The sequence below is a fragment of the Mustela putorius genome, unplaced genomic scaffold (assembly GCF_011764305.1).
Source record: "Mustela putorius furo isolate JIRA1106 unplaced genomic scaffold, ASM1176430v1.1 tig00003836_pilon_pilon_pilon, whole genome shotgun sequence".
In the NCBI taxonomy this organism is placed as follows: Eukaryota; Metazoa; Chordata; class Mammalia; order Carnivora; family Mustelidae; genus Mustela; species Mustela putorius.
In genome coordinates this window covers 17128150-17155909 of record NW_025421989.1, presented here as the reverse complement: position 1 = coordinate 17155909, position 27760 = coordinate 17128150, and the positions used below count along the sequence as shown (strand labels likewise).

Genomic DNA, 27760 nt, shown 5'->3' with positions numbered 1-27760 from the left:
CCTAGAATCCATAATCTTAACAAGAATTCTCTACTGCCAGTTTTGTGAGGGGTCATTCGAGCTGTGTATTTAACAATAGGCGTTGATGAATCTGTGAAACATCCTTAAAGAGCAGCATTCTTAAAAAAAAATTTCTGAGAGTGTACCTAAAACTGCCCCCAAAGCCCATAAACACAGTACCTTAACTTGAAAGGATCACCTTTAGCAGTAAAAAGTCACTTCATTTCAGTTTTGTATTCAATTTTTGGCGCTGCTGCAGAGGTTAGAAACTAAAGGCCGGTATGGTTAGGTATGGTTATTGAGTCCTTCCATTAGAAAGTTCCTTGTTATCATCAGCCCTCTCTAACGAATTTTTAACTTTTGAATCATATGCCTAAGTTAGAACTATAAAAATACAAAAATCCCTCTTAAACAGCTTTTTAAATTCTGTTGGCTCATTCCTGGATGTCAACAACACCTAGAGGATTTTGAGGGATGGGTGAATGGAGGACTGTGCAAAGGAGGAACTGCTTTGTGGTTTAACAGCAAGATGGAAATAAGATAGGGAGCTTTGACTGAGAATGGTTTGGAACCAGGATGGCACAAAATCATAAGGTCATTGAGAGTAACTAAAGGGGCGTTGTAAAAACAAGGATGCATTGGAACAGCATAATTCCATTTCATAAATCATGGGCCAAGAAGAGACCCCGAGGAATTATTTGGTCATCACCGTCCTTTGTGCCTCAGGACAGGATTGCATCTGTCCAGATGTAAATTTCATAGAGCCAGATGTCATTTCATAGAGCCTGGGGGGTGTGGGGGCAGGAAGGGTGGGAGACCTAACTGATGGGAATTATAGTGGTTAATGTATCAGGTAGCCTAATGCATCAGTAGCTTTTCAGTTTTTGAAAGAACTTGAAGAAAAAAAGGGATTCAGAATTGAGTTTTAGGAATTCAGGGAGGCAGAAGTATTTTTATATTTTAGATAGTAAAATTTTATTTTAAGAGAACTACCTAATACTGTACGGAGTATATATTTTGTTTAAAAACGTTCTTACCCAGTTTTCTTTCTCCCCAGTTCTTAATGTTTGCGGAATACTGGGCCAGGGGACTGACTTTTTTGTAAAATTTCAATGTGGTCCTACTTAAGAAGGATAAGTAAAGATTTAATACTAAAAAGTGACACACACGGCTATTAAATAAATACAAATGGAAAGTTTTCTCCCCCCTTCTTGCGGTTAAAGGACAACATAGTTCTGTGAAGAATCTGGTTTGACAGCTGTTAAGAAGAATTCAGTATAGATTTATCTCTAGGCAGCACATTTGAACAAGTAATCACAATGAGACGGAACACAGAAACATTTCCAAGTATATTAATGGAATAGTGCAGCTCCTACTAGAGATAAGTAAGGCTCCCCCCCCCACCAGTTCATACACATCATACACATATGCAACACCACAAGACACAGCAGTGGGATGAGAAAGATGAGGGATTGAGATGCCAGGCTACCACAAAATGTCACCAATTACTTAACATTTTAAGACTAGACAAAGGGTCCTTTATTTCCAAAGGACGGGGGTGAGGAGGAAAGTCACATTATAAATCTGATTCACTGTGCTCAACAGTCAAAACAACACAGAACTCAACATTCAAGACAAAAACAGACCTTTATTTTCTTTTATAATTTTCAATTGGTTTCCTTGATTTTTTTTCTCAGAAGAATACCAATTAAGTCAACTGGGGATACTGTGGCAACTTTGCGAGCATATGAAAGCACCTTTATTTTCTTCGTTTTGCTCTCTTCTTCTTTGTCTCCTCTCTTCTGGCTTCTCTTTTTTATACTTTGGCTTTTCTTCTTCTAGAAGAGGCTTGCTTTGGAGGATGAGGCAAGCAGTTGTTGAGTTCTGCTTCCCAACTGACTTTCTTTCAATGTTCAGCCATTTGGAGCACTGGCGGAAAGCCAGATCTTTTGTAACTTGAAAGAATGTTTTCTGAATGTTGGCAACTTGTAGAAGACCACATGCAAACCACAGGACCTATATAGGAACCTTCTGCAATTCCTAATGAGGATGTGTCTCACTGCTACAGTGAAATTTTAATTTGTATCCAATTTACTCAGGAATTCTGGGTCTGTGCAGGAATAAATTCCCTCCCAAATTTTATTTACGTTTACAATGCGTAAATTAGTCCTTTATCAGATGACATACTCTTTTCAATTTTATTTAAGCAAAATGAACATACACATTTCTCTTTCTGACATAAAATTTCATTGGCTGATAATCTGAGGATCACAATGAAATTACTGAGGTTGATTTGTATTCTGTGTGGCGGGGCTGGGGGGCGTCATTTCTGGCTGTGTCCTACTTGGCAGGGGAGAAAGAAGACCCTCTATTTTCTCATTCATACTCTAACTACACTATGAAATATGGGGACTCTAGGAATGTGGCATCACAGCGATTCGCTGTCTGGTTGTTTCAGGTTGCACAGGACTTCCGGGCGGTGATTAAAAACAAAAAGCTCAAGGGGAAAAAAACACGAGCTAACGCAAAATAATATGTAGTTTGTTGAAACTTTCCTGCAAATGGCTTATTAGCAGATGGTAATGCCTCTCTCACATACTAAAAGGTGTTTGGTTGACGTATTTCCCTACATTCATGATCGATGGTTTCCGAACTTTTTTGATTATGCATCCTTACCAGTTAAAACACTTGCGTTGTTGATAACTTACATACATGTATTAATGTATATTAATAGATATGCACGTTATAAAACAGACACAGAAAATAAATTCGAAAGGACGAGTTATAAAACCTGAGGAGAAATTCTAGTTTTTTTTTTTTTTTTTTTTTTCTCCTGTAGCTTAATGGCCCCATATATACTGGGACGAGGCTGACTTTCCCTGAGCAAAGTATGCCTCCCTCTCCTTTGCATTCCCTACTCTTCTCCCGGGCATGGTGCCTTTGGCACTCAGCATTTAAAGTGAGTGATGGTCTCCTCTACTTTATACATAAAGTAGTCCAAAGATGTCTCCCTATCCTGTGACTGTGTAATTTTTATGACAGCTTACTGTGTGATTTCGTTCAGGTTTCTTTGGTGCACATGAGGGAGAGCAGAATACGAACTCGGAGACCTAAGTTTCCCTGCCCCTGGAATGACAATGTCGAAGGAGAGGAGCAAAAGAAAACAAAACAAAACGTGATGCGGTATACCAACGGGGCCCTTGAAGAAGCAAGCCAACCACGGATAATCATTTCTGGGACATGTTTTGGAAGGGAGGTGTGCTCTTTTAAAATTGGACAATGATGTCCTCATGGAAACAGTTGTTCCTTCCACAACACAGCTGGGCAACGAGCACAGCAGACTGGGAAAAGCTAAGTCACAAGTGGGAGAGAAGGCTGGACATAGTAGCATTAGTCACTGGTCAGATGTGAGAGGCATTTGTTCTCGCGCAGCCGCAGAGCACTCGGAGGCTTCCAGGCTGAGGGTGTCACGTCTGTCGAGCACTATTCTTGTCCTGAAGGCCAATTAACATTTGCATTGAGGCACAGGACCAGTTTCTGTGAATACTAATTTACGAGCACGCCATAATAAACAACTTATTTATATGTAAGGTGCCAATTAAACTTTTAATGGGTTCAATGTAGACAGGTTTAATGTTTCTCGGTTTTAAGCTAAAGATGGTTATGTATTCAGGAGTTTACACTATAATTTGAATTGTCTTATGATTAAATATTAGATCTCCTAATTCATGCTTTTATATAAGCCGATAGCTATGCCTAGCATTGTAGAACTGGAGACAAGGCAGTTTGCTATAGCAGAAAAGGAAAAAGGAGAAGATTTTAAGAGCTGGCTTTTACCTGTTGATCTGTACTCAAGCACCCTTTTCATAATTAAAAGTAATTTACATCTTTGGGGCAAAATAATGATGAAAAATGATTTTGAGAGAGAAACACCTTTCTTTTAAAAGAAGAGCTGGAGTGAATCTTTTCTAAAGAAGAACATGTGAAGCCCATCCTTGTTAAGAATGACCTTGTGCTTCATCAAAATTAAGTAGAGCCCATGCTAGTGTCAGGCAATCCCTTCTGCACAATAGTAAAGCACGCTTACTTCCAAGAAGATGTGCCCAAAGAGGCAGAACTGAAGTTGATCCTGCATTCACTCTCCGAGCATGTAGTTTCTGCCAAATTGTGTGGTTTAATGCCATAAATAAGCAGTGGTTGAATTTTCTGGGCCCTACAGCAGTTTTGATGATGAGTAGTTCAGATGGCAAAGTCTTGGTATCCTTGGCATTGATTTATTGATCCACAGGGAAGGTTCTTTGAAGGACAATCACAGACATAAATGACAGATTCTAGATTTGCCCATAGAATTCAGAAAATTTAACTAGTAGAGACATAGAGGTCAAAGTACTTGGCTCTCAGGCAGGAATTCATAAAAAGGACAGCTTAAAACCAAAGCGAAGACACGATTATATTCAAAAATTGATGTGGAGTCACCATATGCCTTAACGAGAACAAACAAAAATTCTTTTTATCGTAACATTTTACTATGCTTCAACAGCGAGAATGACCCAAGGTGATCCTACTAATATTAACTGCCAACAAAAAGCTTTTCAATGGATTTCTAAATACTACAACCATTGTTTTCATATATACTTTAAAAACACATTAAAATGGTTAGAGCACAGAGGCAATTGTAAGGCAGATCAATGTGATTTTTATTCACAACACAAATTCCATTTGTGAGAAAGAAGCAGAGATTACTTCTCTTTGGATATTTACTATCAAGCATACTTAGCAAATTATTTAGCTATCTAAAAAGATTTGATACCAACTGGTCATATTTTTATTTTTAAGTAATTTATATTTTTACAGGTATTCACATTATGCAGTACCACACACTGCGGCGACAGGAAGGAGAAAAAACATTTCCAAATACAATGTTGAATTATTTGTTCATTGCACAGTATGAAATATCCATTGATTAGCATTGAAATTATTACAGAGTGTCTTAATCCAACTAAATTAAGGAAAATTCACATCCACTACAGAAGAAAAATAAGCAATATTGAGCCATAGGGGACCCAGTTACATAGTATTAAATAATATCTAAAGCTAGTTTGAAAGACATCCAGACAAAATACTTTTTCAAAAGTGAGAACCACAGCCTATAGATTTGGAAAATTTTACAGAAAAAGAATAGCTCATGCCTGTCCTATGAGGCAACACCATTTGTATATAAGTGCCAAGAAATAAGGAGAAAGTTAGGATTTTAGCTGAGGAATCTATAAAGCCTGGCATGAGGAATTTTCTTCATTAGTGTCACCGAAAGCAGTCTCTGTGTTGCACCTGAATACACTTGATAATAGAAGAAACATAGTAAATTTCAGAGCAGGGTGTGTATACCTTGCCTTAATAGGTTACACTTAGTTTAGTACAATACAGCACGTCAAGTTTTAAAAATGCAAAATACACTTAATACACAGAATTTGCTTCCTCTGCTTTGCCTTAAAGAGGCCACCAAGGAGTCCATTAAATAGCCAGGGTATTCTAGTTATCGGAGCTGATCCCTCTCCTTTCCTGGTGTCGGAAGAATACAACTGAGGTGTCACCACACACAGCCCTTGCCCAGTCAGTACCCTTCCCCTTCCGTTCTCCCACAGAAACGGCAGTTTTCTGTCACTGTGCTCCATCTTGATGGGCTTTGATCTTATGCTAGTCCCAGTGTAGGAAGCTTGCATTCTTCTTAAGAGTGGCCTGCCCTTCTTAATATCCCTTTAGGGAGGCCCCCAATCCAACACACTTGACGATCTAAGCTTTTTAAAAGTCAGTTTTCTGTTATAAACAGCAAGGACGAGGCCATTTTAGTTGCTTGCAAGAGGTTGATGTTGAGTCTGCGCCGTGCCGACTCTCTCCGATCTAAATTCTCTAAACATTAGCTTATCAATCTGTGAGTCCAATGGGTTGAGTGCCAACAGAAGTGGATCCGATTTGGCATGGAGAGGTTCTACCAACTCTCGCAGTGTATTAGCCTAATATGATAAAGCAGTGATACAATATGATGAAAGACCTGCGAGTGCCATTATTTCCAAAGCACATTAGTATTTGTATTCGAAATACCATCATGCAATACCCATGAAGAGAAAAGAGAAAAAAATGGCTAGAATTGCATATGGTCTTAATACCATCATGTCTTTCTGTTGGCATGCAAGTCTACTTGGCCATAAATGGGACAGTTTCTGTTTTATGCTCGGTTATCTGGAAACGCCAACCTTATTATACAAAATAATGCACAGCGCGGATACATCTTTTCCCACTTCTATGCTTGCATATGCACATCTGTAATTCTAATCAGAAAAGTTTATGGTCAAAGTATTCTCCATATACATGTAAAATGATCAGTCTTCCAAGAAAATGAAACTGTATTTCTGTAGGAGAGCTTTCCTCGGATTCATCCAATCAAGAAGCACGAGGAAAAATTTCCTGGTCTGCCTTCTACCTAACTGCCCTGATCCCTATGAGACCACGTGTTCATCAGTGAGACAGAAGAGCCCAGCTAGCAGGGCTCCAATGAGGAGGCCGCCCGCTGACCCATCCAAAGTGGAGAGAAATGAAAAGCCCTCACAGGGTAAGCATGGTGAAATGGTGACTTTACACCTGAGCGTAGGCCATATGGCTAGGAATTAAGAAACAAGAGACCAAAATTTCTAAACAATGTGGGCAACAAAGAACAACTGGGATAAAAGAAGCTGTGATCTCTTTTAGTTCATTTTCTTTTGGGTTTGGGGGAATCCAAAAATTGTCATCGCGCACAAATCAGCCATATTTTTCTTTCTAGTCCGAGGCAGATTTCTATCTCCAATATCCCCATGGTATCCTTTTTTTTTTTTTTTTTTTTTTTTGAGTTCTATCAAGGAACAAAGTGGGAGAGGGAACAGATAAAGCCTATTGTTCATTACCACCTCCCTTAGAAAATGGAAGGCTGCAATTGCCCATAGCATAGCATCTAGATAACAGGACACAGTGTAGTTCAGAAATCGGCAGAACTTTTATTATATCATATCCTTCTTTTGCAGAAAAGGGCTAAACATTAAGTAATCAGAGGGAAGTCCAATGAAAGAAAAGACAATACAGCATTTTAGAAAATGATAGTCCTGGAACGCTAGCTCTGCCTCCCACCGCTTTGTTCCAGAAGGTCATGGAGTTTCAAATGGCAAAATCAGAGGCAAACTACCTTGGGCACAAGGTCGTTTCTAAATTTAAACTGTTCCTAATTTGTCTAAGCAATTCAAACATTTTGTAAGCTGTTTTCAGCACATCCCTCTTTCGCCCTCAGAAACAACGTTACACAAGGGGCTTAATTTCTGGTGCATTTAACCCATGCTGAACCTGAACAAGAGCCCTGAGAGTTAAGTCACATGTCAGTTACATGTGTGATAATGTTTCTGTGTGATTGCTGAATTCCAGTAGGGAAGGCTGCAAACCCCCTTGTCAGTGGAGCACCTTGCCAGAGTGCAGGATGGCAGGGTTCGGGGGGGTGGATGGCTACTCGGAATGGCTACAACTAGCTTCCCAGTCCGGACAGAGAGGCAGGGGAGAAGAGAACTCCTTAGGGAAAGGTGTTTGTTCCACTAGCGGTGGTCCGGACGCTGGCTACCAGATCTCTGGGGTGGAGGTTGTTCAACACAGATTTCGGGGCCTACCTCTAATCTACTGGATCAGAATTTCTGGGCACGGAACTCAGGAATCTGCATTTAGAGCAAGCAACCCTTTTGATTCTTGTGCCCACCGCCGTCCGCGACCCCGCTGTAGGCCAGGCACATTGGGATGGGCTGCACCGGGGCTCGGGCGGATTGGACAGATGGCAATTTTGTACCGCCTATACGCATAGTTTGTAAGTCGCAAGCGCTGCCCGTGTAACACTGTGTGTCACCCCTCACACAAATTCAAGGTTTTTTGCTGAGGAACTGGATGCAAATATCTTTGTCTACAGAGAATACAGCAAGATAAAAGAGGCCTTGGTAAACTGCTTGAAAAAATTCCTTTAAGCTTTATTTTTAGGTAGTGTTAAATAGTTCCTCTTTATATTTGAGGCGCATGGAATGACTGTAAAGTTACTTCCAGGCTCAGGGTCCCTGAATTCACTGTCTGCCCCTGCGTTCGGAATCTGCAGGGTGAGCAGCAGCCCGGGCAGACAGGCCGGGCAGCTCTGCGGGACTCGTATGTGGCTCATCTACAGGGAATTTCCAGAACACAAACCAACCCGCTTCGTAAATGATACTGTTCCATGAAAGCCTACCCTGGACATCGGGAAACCTCATACTTATATGTGTCTGTAACTTTTCCCAGTCCCTTTCTGGTTCTCAACATCCTCTCTCTTCTCTCCCTTTGTACTTCCCTTGGACCTTCTCTCCCTCCCTCTTTGCAGCTGACAACTTCATTTATCCCCCAATAGTCACAATATCCAAACCAGTTACAACTGATTTATTATAATAAGACTAATTTTATTCCTTTTTGAAAGAACAGGTGGAAATTACATGTTCCTTATAAGAAAACAACAAAACTTTAAATTATATGGCTCCTGATGGTTTTATATTCTTTTGGCCAGTATCCTAATTAGCTATAAAAATATTCTCTACTTCCTGCTATTAAAAGAAACTTCACTACTTAGCCGTCCTTTAAGCAGTTACATTTTCAAACAACAGCAGTGTTCTATCCTGTCTCAAGAAAATCAGTAATGTTTCTGTTTGACATGTTACTTAACAAATATTTATTGAACTTCCACTCATCACTGAAACCTCCAGTTGTGAGGCCACCAGCCCAGCTGGATAAAAAGAAACAGATCCTGTTTCCCTGTTACTAAACCCCTTGAGATTTGAAAAGTGAACCCAGAGGTAATACCACGTCGGGTCATGTATAAGATAACTTATTGCCGTCTGGATCCATTTCCTATGCAAGCTCTTTACAGACTGTGTCTACGAAACGATTGTTGAGGAGGATTTTTTTCCCTTTTTGTTTCATAAATTTTTAAAAATCTCCCCACTAAGAATCATACAAATAATAGGGATTCTAGAAACGTAAGTTTTAGAAATGTAATCAGCCTTCTAACAGCGAGCCTGCAGGGAAGAGCTGATGATCCTTCAATCAAATACCTGAGAATTAGATTATGAGGTAAGCACATAGGCACAAATACTTGCAAGAGAATGATCAAGTTTGAATTCAAAATAGGTGACAAAAATCTTTTTCTTAATGAATGAAAGAGAATAAAAAATGGGAAAATGGAAATAAGTGCTTAAGCTGCGACAGCCTTTGAAAAATTCCCACTTCTGAGTTCTAAGAGAAAATTTGGTTCCATCCACACCATTATCAGTGAGATTGAGGGCAAATTTAAGGGCAAGGCTCCCGATTGCTGGTCTTAAGCAGCTTGCAGATAACAAAGGTCACCAAGAGCAGACATCCAAGCAACACTGGAGTTCCCAGGAGAGTAGGAGCGGTTTTGTGTGCTTAAAAAACCAAACCAAAACAAAACCCAAACTTCTTTAACATTATTATCTGGAGCCTCGCCTTTTAAATGTGTATTCAGATTCAGGTTTTTCCTTTTTGAATATCTAACATCAAGAACTGATAATCGGGGACGCCTGGGTGGCTCAGTGGGTTAGGGCCTCTGCCTTCGGCTTGGGTCATGATCCCAGGATCCTGGGATCGAGCCCCACATGGGGCTCTCTGCTCAGCTGGGGAGCCTGCTTCCTCCTCTCTCCTCTCTCTCTGCCTGCCTCTCTGCCTACTTGTGATCTCTGTCTGTCAAATAAATAAATAAAATCTTAAAAAAAAAAAAAGAACTGATAATCGGTAATACTTAGTGTCAATCTTGAAAGAGTGGGCTGATGATATACCTTGGTTCAGAATGTTCCAACCAAAGACACTTGTTAATCGTGAGGGCCTATTTTCTTGTAAAGGCTGAAGTTCAAAAAGACAGGATATCAGATGTAAAAATACTGTTTGCTTATTTTTTATTTAGTACCATAGGGAAAAGGAACTGGAAAGACTCTATTTTTATTTTATGAATCAAAAGTAAAATTTTCTTTCTTTTTTTAAGATTTTGTTTATTTGACAGAGAGAGAGAGAGAGATCACAAGTAGGCAGAGAGGCAGGCAGAGAGAGGAGAGAGAGGAGGAAGCAAGCTCCCTGCTGAGCAGAGAGCCAGATGAGGGGCTGATCTGAGGACCCTGGGGTCATGACCTGAGCCGAAGGCAGAGGCTTTAACCCACTGAGCCACCCAGGCGCATTGGAAAGTATAATTTTCATGACAAAGTATTCTTTTTTAAAATAAAGTGATAAATAGTAAAAGGTAATATATTTTGTTCTTATTCTTAAAGCACTTATAGGGATCTTTGAGTATCAGTTCCAGGTAAAATAAAATATTTGATAAACCTAGCCATAGGCGAAACAGATAAGGAAATACTGTTTCCAGATAATTAGAATGTTCCTCTAAATTGCTAAATCACAGTTCTATCCTTTGTGCATAATTCACAGGAGACAGAGTATTTCCTTATGAAAGTAGTTTCTCATCTTAATGTACCTATTGCTATACTATGACATTAGCATGCATTTAGGACTCAGTTATTCCAAGTATACCACCCATTCTGTTTTTTTCTACCTGCATTAAAAACCACTTTCTGAAATAAAGGCACATCCAAAGTACTCTCTAAATGTAACATCTATTAGCAACCTTTGAAGAGGTCTTTTATATTTAATAGTCACAGAAGTACTTGATATGTTAATTCAATTTATCACCAGTTTATTTTCAATGATGTGTCTAAAGATATTTCTGAAAAATGCACTCTGGAATTTGGCCATGTTATACTGTCATCCTAAATATCACCAATCAGACTTTAAAATAGAAAATGGGAGGGGGGTGTGGCTCCAGAGTGGCTCAGTCAGTTAAGTGTCTGATTCTTGATTTTGGCTCAGGTCATGATCTTAGGGTTGTGAGATGGAGCTCTGTGTCGGGCTCTGTGCTGGGGCTGGAGCCTGCTTAAGATTCTCTCTCTCCCATTCCCTCTGCCCCCCCCCCCAAAAAAAAGAAAATGGGAGGAGTTCATTTTTATAGACATGCATTATTCAGTGAGGATTTAATGGGTACCTATGGGTATGTATACTATATCAAATGTTAGGATAAAAATACAAAGATTATGGTCTGATCTCAAAGAGTTCATGGTGTAGTTGAATGACCCTTTCTCCATTTCTGTCTTAAAATTTTATAGTTAAGGATTATCAATAAAATTAAACTCTACTTTATGAAATACAAATATATATGTATATATATACACATATAGACATATTTAAACTCAACTGTATGATTATAATTATATAATTACCCTAATGTATATTATATGTAATCATAATATATAATTACATTAATAGTATATTGTATGGACACATTAATTTAAATTGATTAAATGCATTTGGAATACATAGAAAATATGAGTATTTGAAGTTTAGGGCACATTTAAAGAATGGTTAAGTTGGTGCAGCCACTTTGAAAAACTGTGGAGATTCCTCAAAAAATGAAAAATAGAGCTATACTATGACCTTGCAATTGCACTACTGGGTATTTACCCCAAAGATCAGATGTAGTGAAAAGAAGGGCCATCTGTACCCCAATGTTCATAGCAGCAATGGCCACAGTCGCCAAACTGTGGAAAGAGCCAAGATGCCCTTCAACAGATGAATGGATAAAGAAGATGTGGTCCATATATACAATGGAATATTACTCAGCCATCAGAAAGGATGAATATCCAACTTTTTTTATTGACATGGACAGGACTGGAGGAGATTATGCTGCGTGAAATAAGTCAAGCAGAGAAAGTCAATTATCATATGGTTTCACATACTTGTGGAACATAAGGAATAGCATGGAGGACATTAGGAGAAGGAAAAGGAAAGTGAATTGGGGGAAATCAGAGGGGGAGATGAACCATCAGAGACTGAGGACTTTGAGAAACAAACTGAGGTTTTCGGAGGGGAGAGGGTGAGGGGATGGGTGCGCCTGGTGGTGGGGATTAAGGAGGGCACGGATTGCATGGAGCACTGGGAGTGGTGAATAAATAATGAATCTTGGAACACTGAAAAAAAATAAAATAAAACAAAAAATAAGATAGTTAAAACATTAATGTCTATATGTATGTGCTGAGTTTTGATGCTTACAGTAGACTTTAGAACTGAAGGGGATCATAATATGCCACCCCAAAATATGCCACTTTGACATCAGGATTATTTTGAGCTGAAGGTAATTAAGCAGCAGCAAACACAGAAACACCTTTGGCTTCTCCTGATCTGCCTAAAAGCAGGACATAAACTTCTCTTTATGAAGATATTCTTCCTCCCCTCTTCTACACCAGGAGAAGAACACCCTTATCATTGCAGAGAGAAAACTGACATTAAGATGGGTTTGCACAAAAAAAACCTTACTAAAATAACCTTTATCTTGCATTACTCTCCCCCAATATTTACTTTTCCACAATTTATGGCCCTAGAAGCCCAACCCCCTTTCCTTGATCTTGTTACTTCTTTACAATTTATTGCCCTTTGTTAAAATGGTATATAAGCTTCCAGGTCTAACTACTTCTTTGGGTTTTCACTTCTTCTCCGTGAAGGTGTCTGTGCAGATAAAAATTAAAGTGCTGACATAGGACAAAATTTATATAGCCTTTTTTTCTGTTAATCTGTCATTAGCTTAATTTGCAGGCCCCAGGCAAAAAACCTAGGAGGGTAGAGGAAATGTTTTTTTCCTACTCTATAAAACATTTAGATCACTCTTTTTTTTTTTAATTTTTTATTTTTATAAACATATATTTTTATCCCCAGGGGTACAGGTCTGTGAATCACCAGGTTTACACACTTCACAGCACTCACCAAATCACATACCCTCCCCAATGTCCATAATCCCACCCCCTTCTCCCAAACCCCCTCCCCCCGGCAACCCTCAGTTTGTTTTGTGAGATTAAGAGTCACTTATGGTTTGTCTTCCTCCCAATCCCATCTTGTTTCATTTATTCTTCTACCCACTTAAGCCTCCATGTTGCATCACCACTTCCTCATATCAGGGATATCATATGATAGTTGTCTTTCTCTGCTTGACTTATTTCCCTAAAGATACAAATGTAGTGATCCAAAGGGACACATGCACCCGAATGTTTATAGCAGCAATGTCCACAATAGCCAAACTATGGAAAGAACCTAGATGTCCATCAACAACATTTAGATCACTCTTAAACCATTCCATACTAATTCATCTACATTTTAAAATATTTCTCTTTTTAAAAAGATTTTATTTATTTATTTGACAAAGAGAGAGACACAGCAAGAGAGAGAGAGAGCACAAGCAGGGGTGGTGAGAGAGGGAGAAGCAGACTCTCTGCTGAGCAGGGAGCCCGATGTGGGGCTCGATCCCAGGACCTGAGCTGAAGGCAGATGCTTAATGACTGAGCCACCCAGGCACCCCTACATTTTAAAATATTTCATAGGTGAAATTATTTTGAGGTTATTAAAATATTGTATTAACTCCAATGAGACAACCTTAATAAAAAGACAACCATTCCTGGCAAATTTTCTTTCAGCAATGTGGGTCGATGACAACTTACTGGAAGAATGGGTTGCTGTTGCAACCTATTCTTTTTTTTTTTTTTTTAAGATTTTATTATTATTTGAGAGAGAGAGAGAGAGAGAGAGAGAGTACGAGCATGAGCCGGGGGAGAAGCAGAGGAAGAGGGAGAAGCACACTCCCCGCTGAGCAGGGAGCTTGACCTGGGGCTGGATCCCAGGACCCTGGGATTATGACCTGAGCCAAAGGCAGAGGCTTAACTGGCTGAGCCACCCAGGTGTCCCTGTTGCAACCTATTTTATGATTAGGAATTACTTATTTTAGGATAATCTCTAAAATTCTCATTTCTGTGGCACATAAACAATGAATCTTGGAACACTGAAAAAATAAAATAAAATAAATAAAATTCTCATTTCCAGATGAAATAGCTACAGAGGTAACATAGTTGGAGTCTGAGACATGAACCCACTGTAGGAAACAGATTTTTGTATACCAAGTACTTTAGATATGAATAATTATATATTTTTAGAAGATTTATTCCTTTATTTTAGAGAGAGAGAGCACGAGTGGGAGGGGCAGCGGAGGGGGAGAGAGCATCTCAAGCAGACTCCATGTTGAGTGCAGAGCTTCACAAGGGGGGCTCACTCCCATAACCTGGAGATCACGACCTGAGCTGAAGCCAAGAGTCAGATGCTCAATTGACTATGCCAGCCAGGCGCCCCTGTGCACATTTTTAATTTATGAGAATTTTCTTTTTTCAAAAAAAATTAACTTAAGTAATCTCTACACCCAACGTGGGGCTTGAACTCACAACCTAGAGATCAAGAGCTGCATGACCTTCTGACTGAGCCAGCCAGGCATCCCAATTTATGAGAATTTTCAACCTCTACCACAACCTTAGATGGTTATAGTAAAAGGATATAATTGAATCAATCATATTCACTCTGGATTATAATTGGTGTGATGTAACTCACTGATGAGAACTGCCACTGGGGTGAATGGGTAAGTGATATTGACACAACATTTCATCTGTTATCATATCTGGTCTGCCATAATAAAAAGGCAAACTGGGACCAAACAGATCTCAATTGGTTTCTTGCCTGTTTCTTTTGGTGTGTTCTTCTATGGTACTTCCTAACCTTTTGTGACATTCTCTTTGCTACCTGATAAACCCTCTAAAGAGCAGCTCCAGTCTTATCTAAACCGGAAGTGCTTATGTGACTGGGTGGTAAAAATGTCTTCAGGACACTGATTATACTTCCATGACCCAGCCTTTTTGAATTGTCTATCACACTTGACTTGATTGCTCCAAATTGGACACTTTGGTGGAATAAGATGTAAGGGTATCTGCTCCTGGGAATGGGGGTTGTAAAGATACACTTAGTATGCCCAGTCCATTAGACTCTAAAACTAAACAAAGGACTTTGCTTTATATCCTCTGCCAAGTTGCTGATCAGCAAACATGGCCTGCGATGGATAGATTTTGATGCTATGCGGATTGTACGACTGCCCAAGTTTCTTTAGTAACCAGACAATCCATGGCACAATTTAATTCTTGAAAATTTGATCCGGAATAAATGAAAACATATTTTTCAAATTAGTAGTAACAAAGATCTTTGTGAGCTTTTGCTATACAGAGTCCACCCTATCCTTTTTTTTTTTTTTTTTTTTTTAAGATTTTAGTTATCATGGGGCATCTGGGTGGCTCAGTGGTTAAAGCCTCTGCTTGGTTCAGGTCATGATCCCAGAGTCCTGGGATTGAGCCCCGAGTTGGGCTCTCTGCTCAGTGGGGAGCCTGCCTCCTCCCCTCTCTCTCTGCCTGCCTCTCTGCCTAATTGTGGTCTCTGTCTGTCAAATAAATAAAATCTTAAGAAAAAACGATTTTAGCCATTTATTTGAGAGAGAGAATGCAAGAGCAAGCAAGAGAGAGAGCACGAGAGCACAGGTGGGGGGAAGGGCAGAAGGAGAGGGAGAAGGAGGCTCCCTGATAAGCACGGAGCTCACACAAAGCTGGATCCCAGGATTGTGGAAATCATGACTTAAGCCCAAGGCAGATCCTTAACCAACTGAGCCATCCAGTCACCCCAGAGTCCACCCTATTCTTAGTCTCATACTAAACTCATATACTATGCTCAGAGTACTGCCATCTTACTATCGGTGGATTACTTCTTAAAAAATGCCATTCAGTATTAGCTCCAGTATCATGACATCCCCTGGGACTAGGTGAAGGGAAAAAGAGGAATTGATCTGCAAAAGTGAGGGAAATAATAAGTATTTTCAACAAAAGTACATCGAAACATGTGTTTAGGTGGTGTATGTCAGGGTTGGGGGGGAGGTTGGGGAGTACAGTAAGAAAAAGAGTAATTCTTATGTTAAAAGTGTAAAGACATTATCTCCTTTCATGATATAACATTGTTTATGATTGTAGAAGCTTGAAATGGATGTCTGCTTACTTTTTCTGGATGAGCTTACAATATTACAAATAGTTGCAATATTTATTCTCCCCTTTCAATACCTTCTAAATGTTAATGCCTTGCTAGTGACCTCCTTGGCATACCAGCCTGATATTTGAGATCATTTCCTCATTAACAACACTGGCAAGGATGAACTGTGAACCAACTAAATTTTGTAGCGACAAAGACAACCTTTCCCAGCAAAACAAGGTCAAAGAGAAAATTCAAGAGACATTTATAAGAGCCTAAATTTGTATCATAACCATTCCTTATCAGAATACTTATTTTTCTTTATCTCAAACCAGTTACAAATCTAATTTCCCAACTTAATCAGTAATATTTTCATATTCTCTCTTATTTTTCAATCTAAAGTAATTACACCATAAACTATTTGCATAAATTCCCTTTGTTAAAGTCTTCTGAATATTATGATATTCAAATTAATACATTTTTAGGTACTCAAAATGTATTGTGTACATAAGAAGAAACATTTTGGTAAAAACCACTATAAAATCATGCTTCCTAGAAATACAGCATGGATGTAAACAAATTAGCACAATCATCCATCTTAGTAAGAAACTCAGAAGTTAGAATACTAAATATTCAAACTCTATCATAGTTGTCTTGAAATTATTGTTTATTACATTTTGGGTTAGCAAACTCATCTTGTACTTGGGATGGAAAAGTATAGACTCTATGAACATATGCAGAATACTTTTAAAAAATGCTTTATTATATAGGAGTTTCATTTTTTCCTTCCTGAAAAAATTGTATAGCACTTACCCTTTTAAAGAAAATCAGTTTTACTAAGGAGTTAGAGATATGCTGACTCTCAGTGTTCTTATAGACAAATACAAATGACTTTATAGCCACTGCAAAAGGTTTCCAGCTATATCTGTGTTTAACATTTAGCATCTCATGTTGAATTTCACACTCATCAGTGTAATTACAGAAAACTAGAACCATACTGGGACTTCATTAGGATGATAGCTCATTTTGCAAAATCCAAATGTTTGAAATGTCAGAAGGTTCTCTGTATCATACAACTTAATTTGTACTCAAATATAGCAATGAATTGCTAACTTCCTGCTAGTGAACAAAACCAAAAAATCCAATGATATTAATCACTTTGTCTTCCACTCATAAATTAATTCATAGCACTTCATGGTGCTAGCTTATTTATAATATTCTGAAAAATATTTAAAAGCCAGGCTTTTAAAAAAAAAATCCTGTTTAGTTTATTTACGTTAAGACAGGGACCCATGCACCTTCTCTGGGATTAAAAAAACCCCATCAAATTAAAGATATGAATTTATAAGGATGTGCAAATCACAGGGTGACTTTGGGATTCTCAAGTTCCACTTAATACTCTCTTACCATCTCTTTTGATGGGTGCCACTGGGTGGGGGGCGTGGAACAGAGATTGTAGTGATAGCCGCTATGGTGTAATTATCTCCTAAACAAGTACAAGCATCAAAGAACTGTAGAACTCTGGCTCTTTTTGTGATACTGGTTGTGTGTGTGTGTGTGTGTGTGTGTGTGTGTGAGAGAGAGAGAGAGAGAGAGAGAGAGACCACGTTACTACCATAATAAGATAAAATTGAAAAACTGAAAACAAGAATACATTAGAATACAGTAGTACTGGTGTGTGTCATCTTCCATAGGTAATTCATCAGCTCTATCTGGATGTGCTATATTGGATTTACAGTGATAAATTACACCAATCCTTTCTTGTTAAATCCATGTATAGTTATGATCAAATTTCCAGAATAATTTTTCTCACATAGATTTTATTGTGAGCAAGTGAATAACTAATTTAAAAGACACTAACACTGGATTTAGAAACAAATTCATACAATCCCACACTAAAATTAAAAGGAGCATTTGAGACCATCATAACATGTACATTAAATGTGTTTACTATTAGATAACATTGTCACATAATTTGAAATGAAACATTACTCTGTAGTAATTGACTATGCAGAGTATATACCATAAACATACACAAAAACAGAACCTGACCAAGGAAAATGTCATGATGACATTTTCTTTCTCCTTATTGTAAACCTTCAGCACAGAACTAGAAAGCCTCTTTTCTCTTTATGGAAAATCAATGTACTTCAAAAGCAGAAGCAGAAACTCTTCTTTAACGAAACAATGCACTTTAATTATAGAAGGCCTCGGTTCCCAAAGCCTTAGTTTTAGCCATACTAGGAATGGTTTCAGATCTTGGTTGTGTGGGCAGATCTGGTCTCCATGGTAATGAAAAAGTAAGCCTGGGAAGTGTAAAGAAGTGTGGTATATTGCTTCCCATAGAAACAGACAAGCCGAAATCAAATGCAGCTTCTGGATTTAGCGCTGACAAAGCCTGAAGCTTCAGTATTCTGGTACTATACCTCAGCTGTTGCCATGGCAATCTGCTGAGGAAGGTGGGTTACAGATACCCCCACCAATTAACTACTAAAATGTTAACTCAAAAGACAGCTCTGGGTTCAAAGTAGTAATTACTCTCTAGTTCTGAATTTGGTTTTCTTAAACAAGACCCATGAATTTAATAGAGGCATTATTGTTTTTACAAAATTCATATAATCTAATTAGAATTCCTTTGTAAAAAATCCTAAGAAATAACCCTGAATAACTTTTACTTCTTCTTCAATTTAAACAGTCTGTAAGCAATCTGAAGGCAAATTGATTTAGTTTGTTAGCTTGGTAATAACAAGGAGTGTGATACCAATACATTTCTGTTTTGCTTTCTACTTTGTAAAGTGCTTCTACATACAATATTTTAAAAGAATATGCAGAAACTGTGAGATTTTCACTAGAGTTCACTTTGGTAATGAATTTTCATTTTATACTACCTACTGCATAGTACAAGTGAGAAATCAGAAGTTGGAAACAGATGAAGGTGTGAATGTTGCCTTTGTTAATAGTTCCTTGCAAGGCACGTGAGCTGACTTTTTGGATTTCTAAGAGGTGATAGGAAGTAATGTTTTATCATGAGAGAAAACCAAGTAACCTACAACATCTCAGACTTGGCATCTGTGAAGAGCAACTGGGAAGATCAGTGGATCTCCCCACTGTACTTTCCTTCCACTCCCTACATCCACTGAAAGAGTAAAGATTAAATATATAAGAAAATTCTTTGGCTGATTTCATAAAAAGAAAGATATATTTAGATTGTTTTGGTGAATATGGGTAAAGGAGAACTTGGAGGGAAAATCTGCAATGAACTTGGGCTGCCACGTGAGATTCTTTTCAAACTGGTCTCAAGACTTAATTCTTTGCAAGTGGTTATTTTTTCCCTAATATCCCAACATTGGCACACATGAGCTGTGAAAGGAACCCTGTCAAACTTTAAAATATGAAACAAGAGTTTTGGCTCAGGGGGTGGAACTGTTTCACTGTCGACAGATGTCAAGGTACTTGATTCTTGGATTCTGATAAGTTAAAATTAGAAGTACAAGATTGCAATAGTTAGTAATAAAAGGTAAAGTGGTGCGCAGGTTTTTGCTATACTTGATGCAGCATATTAACAGTGATCCTGACTTGCTGTAATAAAACCTAAATATTTTAGTTTATTTTGTATGGGTCTGGTGTGTGTGTGTGTGTGTGTGTGTGTGTGTGTTTGTGTACATACATACATATATTGAAAAAGTAAACATTTTGCTCAATTTTAACCTGAATTAAAGTGATGCATCTGAGGGGGCAGTAAGTGGTTGAGAGCATTCGCTCTGCTGTCAGGATATCTTAGCCTGAATCTCAGCTCTGCTCCTTGCTAGCTGAGAGTCCTGGATCACATTCTTTAAGCCTCATCTAGAAGATGAGGACAACACAGTATTTAGGATTGTTGTAAGGATTCAGTGAGTTATATTATGCAAGGACATTAGCTAGTAGTTAGCACTCATTGAAAAAAAGTTAGCTATTATTTGGATAGATTTCTCTTCAATAAACATACGAGATTTAATGAAATGCACTATACTACTGATGTATTGGCTTTCCCTCATGGAAGGCAATTCTATTTTAGTGTTGTTTCCATGTGGAAAAATATCTTCTCTCTCTTCATGGGGAAAGAATAAAAGATCCAGATTTATGGGCATGCCTGGCTTCGCAGATTTTATTTCAAGTCCAGACTATGTAGCATACCTTTACAGAAATGATAAATCACTAAAATGTCTTTCATTCAATAGACAGGCATAGTTCACAGGAAGGAAAAATGAGTTTTCCTGAGACACCAGTGAAAGTAAAGGACAAATATGTGGTATTCGATCATTCTATTCAGAATGTCCTTGATATTATCTTTAAAATTATTTTATTCAAAGACTGATCTGTTAATAATGCTGCAAACCTGAATGACCAGATTAATTGAGACTAACTTTAGAGCTGAGGTAGCAAGTTAAAACCTCTTCAGCTTTCACTTCCTTGTAATACAAGTTATGTCCATCAAATATATTTCACTGAACAAGTGAAATATATCATAAATCATATTTATATAAGTGGGATTTATTTCTCTTATCAATGGGTATTTCCCTCTTGCAATTAGAATTCTTTGCCACATTAGTATTTAAAGTAAGCTAAGTGTTTTTTCCTTCAAGATGCAGACATAAAAGTGAGATATTGAAGACTGTTTTGAAATAAGTGTCCTCTGTGCTGGTTCTTGCTGTCAAATCAAAAAACATCACACATTTCAGCTTGTCATCATGGTGAACCATGTCGCCTCTAAAGTGTTACAGCTTTTCCCTGATTCCAGTTTCCTCTCCTCTCTCTTCCTCTATGTCTAATCTTTGATTTCAAGAACACAGTCCCCTTCTGAATTCACTTCCTTATCCAATCTGGACCACTCTGACAAGACCCTTCAATTCCCTCACCCTCTTGAAAATGCACTACACATACACTTTCCAGTAATCAGCCATCTGCTTTCTTACTCCTACATGGCCACTAAGCAATTCTGGAGAAAACTGTATACCCATGCTGACTGGCACCGTTCTAAATTGTTTTCTGATTTTTGGTCATTCAGGGCTACTTGGTGGATCTCTTAGCAGTGCTTGGTTAGCTCAGTTTCCATTTCCCAATTAGGAGGTGTTCTAAACTTCCATTAGAGTCTTCAAGCCTTACTCTCTACCTGTTGATTTTCCATTAGCAGGTAACTTTTTGCCTCCACATTTGCTTCTCTCATCTGAACTGCTGAAATACTTTTCTAACTTGAAATAATTTTTCTAACCCTATCGCTTATATTCTCCCACACCAATACATCTTCTACACTGCCACGGGAGTGACCTTGCTGAAACTTACATCTGATTATATCATCTTCCTAATGAGATCTCCATAGGCTCTCCATCATGTTTTTTTTGTTTTGTTTTGTTTTTTTTTTTGTTTTTTTTTTTTTGTTTTTGGATGCAATCCAAATTTCTGGTATGGAATACCAGGGCCTTTATATTCTAGTTTTAGCATAAGTTTTTGTCTCTCTAAATCATTTTTTTTCCATTTCTGCCCTTGCTGATCCTATTTACTTATTTATTTTTTACCACATAGCATGCACCCCCCTCTCCCCTTTTCCTCTTGGTGTAATTTTACTTATCCAGCTCAAATTTCACAGCCTATGTGAAACATTGCCTTATTTTACAGGGTAGAAATAATTAAGACTTTTGAAGTGCTTTTGTGGAACTTAGCTTGTTTACCTTTTAAAATACTTAACATGCTATACTGTTACATTTGGATGTTTTTTCTCTCCCACTAGATGATAAATATTGATTATGTGATTTTAAAAAAATATCTTTGTTTTTCCATCACTTAGCAGAGAGTGTACTCAGAACACTGTGGCTGTTCCATAAATACTATTTGAATTCAATTAAATTACTAAAATGCATTTTAATTTAATGTCTTAGAATATGAGATGTAAGCTGAACACTGAATAAAGAGCTCTACTGAACAATTGGGCAAGGTGTTTTACCTCACTAGATTTTCAATTTTAGTAAGAAGATATACATCAAATCTTTGATGTGAACTATGTGGCAGAGGAGAGAACCTTAGGAAGATAGGTCACTGAGGTCAAAGACCACTATTTATGGCACTGTTATGTCAAGAAAGAATGATCTAGACCTTATATGAAGTGATAGTCTAGCCACTGCTAAAGGGTATTTTCTTTGAATGACCTAGATTGTCAGGTTATTCATATGTCATCCTATTAGGAATAAATGAGGTGAGTCAGAATCTTACTAAGACTGAAGGTGAGTTTTTAATTGTAAATATAGCTATAACTATACTTTCTAAAAGTCCTCTGTTGATAGAGGCTGATTAGAAGGAACTACTGCAAAAGAAAAAAAAATCTTATCACCTTGCTATACTGAGGAGGTATTGGAGGGGGTTGTAGCCAAAGTGCTTGATATGGGTTTACTACTACATCTAAAATTTAGTCTTTAAGATTTTGAATGGCTAGGTTTTTGAACCAGAGGGATCAGAAAAAATAGATACTACTAAGACATAGCCATTAGTAACTATTTCACCATTTTAAAATACCATATTACATACCCATTCGTTTTGGCATTTCCATAAAATATTGAGAATTTAACAGAAAAAGAGCAGCCAAAATCTACCCAAAGATCTCAGTGATTTACCCATTTGTTCATTCCTTTTTAACTTTTAGAATATAACATACTTTTATTCTAATAATCTTTGAAAGCTGGATTGAGATCACCTTCATTCTAAATAAACATTCCCCAATCACTAAAAATATCTTATTTCTTGTATCATTGATTCAATTAAGTGGTTTTTCTAAAGGTTCAGTCACTCATTAGAGATGACTATAACATAGGAATTAGTATTGTACCTTTCTCAAACCTAATGGCTTATATCACTCAAGCTTTCATTTAATTGGTCAGTAACTACTTGAATTATGAACTATTGGAGGTAATATACAAGCATGTCAGATACAGACAACCTCTGATTTTAAAAATTGAGCAATGGATAGAATAAAAGCTTGGTTAGGTAAATACATCATTAGTATGTCATAATTCTACTTAATTTGGAAACCAATGGAACAAGTCATGATTGGAAACTCAAGGGCATCCTATTTCTTTTTATATCAGAAAAAGACTCCAGATTGCTCCCATTCTTTAGCCATAAGAATTATAACTTTATAGGCACAATACTCATCATTTTAACTCTGCTAAAAATTGCAAATATAATAAAGTGTTCTGGAATTTTTAGTCATTGGTCAGATATATGCTGTGTTAAAAACATCTGGTTTATGACTGCTTTTATGATTCACCATTGGGATGTTAACCAAGCCCTGTTTAGTAGGTTTTCGATGACTGTCAAGTAAAACAAACTGCATTATGTCTTTTTTCCTTCTTTTTCTTTCTCTTTTAAACTTAAGACACACAGTGAAATAGAACAGCTCTGCATTTTGTGAAAGTAGTTTAACTGGCTTAAAACTCCTGCTTTGTTGTTAATCATCTCAATATACTAAGAAGATATTTCTGAATATCAGTAATGCATAGAACTTCTTTACACATTTCATAAATTGAACACTATGATTTGATATCACCAGCGGAAATATTACTGATGTTTAAACAGTGGGGCACTCGTGTAATTTGGCTCCTTCATGATCACTGTTGGGGTGTGTTTATTAAACTAAAAACCTGAAAGTTACTAATAAATGCACTGCTCAATTTAATAGGTGGAATTGCTAAATTTTGGCTAGAATTACAGAGGAAAAGTTATTCCATTCTCTTTTTCATTCTCCATATTACAATTTATAAGAAACCAATTCTTGGACACCTATGTCTTTCTTCTTCCAATGGTATACACAGTACTTTTGTAAGCTATAAATCCCTAAAATAGTTGTATTTAGTCTTGGCTCCATAACAATGAAGAACAGGCTGTAAACCTTGTTTAGTATACACATGATCAATGAACTATAGGCATGTAATTTTTGAAGGGCTAAATCTAGTTCTTTTGTTTTTACTATCAGCTATGTTAATTATTCAGTTGGGAGATACAGCTCTGGCTTTGTGTAAAAATTTCAAGGAACATGGACAATGGAACAACATTACTTTTCATTAAATCACTCGCTATAAACTCTTACCATGTATTCTCTAAAAACCATAACAAAGAGATCGCCTTCAAGAAATAACCTTGTCCTTTATACACAGGCAGCACATATCTAGCACTGGACCACTACAGCAAGTAATCTAATAAACAGAAATATTCAAATGTCACCCAATAATCTTTTTACAGCATAGACTGATAGTGTAGTTTTTTGCTACCAACACTTTACTGTTTTATAAAAAGAGCTTAACATGAAGAGGTGTGAATGTAACTTGTTTCTATAATTTGAAGCTATAGGGGATGTGAGTTAGGTTACAATGTAGAAATGACAATTCTTAGGAAAGACTGAATTCAGTTGACCAAGAAATATGGTTGATCAGGGATAGGACTCTGGTCTAAAACAGTAAGTTAGAAGAAATCTCTGTTATTCTGATTTCTTTACTCTTACTAACTTTTGTAGACAGCCAAGGTCTGTATGGTTCTAATACTCTATGTTGAGACATTCAGGTATAAGCTGAGGAATGTAACAACAAAGGATTAAAAATTCTGCAAAGGTTGTAATGAGGTCACCTGATTTTTATATCTACTTTCCCCCTTATTTGCAGAATAAAAGCTGGTGGGTCAGTATGAAACTTTCTGAAGAGGAAAAAACAAATGATATTATGTAAGCTCTAATATTTTTGCTTGTCAACAATATACTAACTATAAGAGGAATGCATTAAAATGAGATGAATACACATAAGTAATTGCTACATGCATAAAACCCTGATTATTTCATGAATCAAAAATATAAAGACATGAGTAAAATGTATTTGGGATCTAACACTGAACCACAGGGAAGAACTAAGCGGTACTTGAGACATGCAGGGGACTAGAAGAAGACCTAGAATTTTGGGGTTTTTCTTTTTCTTTTTTAAAAAATATTTTATTTATTTATTTGAGAGAGGGGGAGGGAGAAGAAGAGAGAGAGTGAGAGTGAGAGAGAGAGAGAGAGAGAGGATGAGCTGGGGCAGAGGGAGAGGGAGAAACACACTCCCCACTGAGCAGGGCTTGATCCCAGGACCCTGATATCACGACCTTAGTGGAAGACAGACACTTAAGCAACTGACCACCCAGGCGTCCCTTGCTTCTGTTTTTCTAGTGAGGAGAGAAAACACATACTATTTCCTAGATGATAACAAATATTATTTTAAAACTTTAGACAAATATGAGTTTTCAATGGTCTGTAGTTTAAAAAAATGGAATTCCAGCAATACAAATGTAAACTGTTCCAATAAGAGAGGGAAAGGAGTTGCATCTGAAGTCAAGGTAGTTACAAGGAGATTCCTTAGAAAAACCTACAGATGGAGGATCTCTATAAAAGAGGGAAGAGGAGGCTACTAGAAATGAAAAAACAGAAAATACTGATTCCTTATAAGAAAAGTGTAAGGAAGACAAATGTTCAGCTGAGGCTTCTGAAAAAACTGGAGACAGAGTTTAAAAAAAATAAGAAAAAATAAATGACACAAGAAAGTAGAAACATCTGGCTTCAAACATACATGGGAAAAAGTCTCCGTACTAGGAAATTTAAAGAAAGAAGTGCTTCTCAAGGTAAGAGACTACTAAGACCCACTTTGTGGTCTCTTTGAACCAGCAGAAAATTTTTAGGAACTGAACAAACTTTTTGGAAATTACCTCAGGGCCATTCTCAGAATCCCTCAAAATTTATTGCTTAAAGAGAGTTCTCCTATCCAACAAACCAAACCCAGCCTGGATTCTACAGAGAACAAAATGATAGATCTGATAGAGATACATGGAAACATTTTAGAATATAGTATGATTGGGAGGAGTTTCATTTTTAAATTTCAATGGAAGGACCAATGTGGATTCAACACAAATGGAGCATTTTAAACTTGCTTTTCCTTTCTGGACAGTATCTCTAGTTTAAGAGACAAGAGGAAAGCCAAGGGCAGTGAGCGTGTTCTGCATATGATGAAATTTCACATGATATCCTTATGAATAAAGTACTGTTATAGTTCCAGTGCACTTGGCGTGGGGACACTAAAAAGAAACAAGGCATACAGAAGAAGGTCATCAGGACACTGAATTATCTAGGATTCGTCATAAAGTTAAGGTGGTTATATAATTCAGTTCTGAGATGAAACAACACAAAATATCTTAGATAATAAAATTCCACTGTATAGTTTTGGACATGTACAATGTACAGGGCACTATGGTGAGAGCAAAAGCAATGCCATTATGCTGAAGAGATCCATGAAACTTTAGAGATCGAAGAAACCATCAGGTTCAAGTGTCATAATTAGCTTGGGAAGCCCTGACTGGTAGCTGGTTCCTTAGCCCACTCTTAAACACTAAGTAATGGGGAGCCCACCAACTTGACAAGACCACTTATTCCATTCACGGGCAAGTGCAACCATTGGAACATTTCCTCCTCATATCAATCAAAAAGCTCCTCTGTACCTTGTACCTACTATGCCTTCTGAAACTTCAAAGACTGTCTTAGCCCTTTTCCACATGTCAGCCATTTACATACTTGATCTGTAGTTCTCTAAGTTGTGATGTCAAGATCCGTGAGTGGAAAATTTGGAGAAAGTCAGCTTTCAGTATCAATACAAGGGAGAATTTTTCATTACGGCTGTCCAACATGAGTTGCCCTGCCTGGGAGCAGTAAGCTCTGAGTGCCTGAAATATCCAAGCAGAGTCTCAATAACAACTTTTCAAGTGTATAAAGAGTATTTCTGTATTAAGTGGGAAGATGAATATTTCGAAGTCTAAGTTCTATGTTGAGATGGCTAGTTTTTCTGCATATTTACATATAGCATGGCACACGTCATATGCCTTCTCTAGTAAAACAAAACAAAACAAAACAAAACAAACCAATTTATCTATTAAATGAATTCTTTACCTTAACATAAAGCATTTAAAATGAGTTCTATAGTATTAACCACAGAGACACTATTCGCAGTAGCACATACTCAGAAAATGTCCACAAAGTTGTTACAAATTTAAAGAAGCATTCAAAGTAAAGCCAAACTTTTCACTTAATTATTCAGCAAAGATCTTCAGCATTTGTACAGAATTATCTTTGGAATGGTAAACATCTTTCCCACCTCCAGTGCCGGGGCAAAACTCCTTCCAATTATGTTACTAAAAGAGTCTTAGAACCCAGGATGCTAAATCAAGAGATGGCTGCCCAGCAAATACATACGGTGTAAGTCGACAATAGAGTACAAAGTGAGGGGTGGGGCTTACTGTCAGAGTTGGCAGAAGGGTTGTGTTAAAGCCACAGTGATTCCAGGCGGCCCTCCTCCCTATTCTTTTTAGAAAAGGCATGAAAAAACCCCCCTGTGTATTGGCATTGTTAAAGAACAAGAAGAAAACAGCAGAGATGCTCAAGGTAAAAGGTATAAAATTTAAGTTCAGTGATATCAAGTTGTGGGCTATTTTCTCTCACCAAGAATCCTAAAGTGAATGACTGCTTTAGAATTTCCATTTTCTAACTTCCAGAATAGACTCTAAATTAGGACAACAAAAACCACAACAATAATTAAAGGAAAAAAATTGTAGCTAAGGAAGCCAATAAAGTCGTGGATGAGAAAATTTGGAGGTCTTAAATGAATAGATCTTAGGCATGAAGTGAAAATATTCTATGAATGACTTACCAAAAAAGAAATAGCAC

General features: G+C 37.5%; 1 protein-coding gene across 5 annotated transcripts in view; it reads right to left on the bottom strand.

The window, feature by feature from the left end:
• CNKSR2 (connector enhancer of kinase suppressor of Ras 2) overlaps positions 1-27760 on the bottom strand; it is a 282747-nt gene that overhangs the window by 6382 nt on the left and 248605 nt on the right. The window contains exon 21 of one of the 5 annotated variants that reach the window (XM_045089402.1): positions 4255-6011. The exons of the other annotated variants lie outside the window; for them this stretch is intronic. Coding sequence (XP_044945337.1) covers positions 6007-6011 — 5 coding nt within the window. The 3' untranslated portion in view covers positions 4255-6006. Of the gene's footprint in view, positions 1-4254; positions 6012-27760 lie in introns of those variants that run through there. 5 annotated transcript variants of the gene reach the window in all.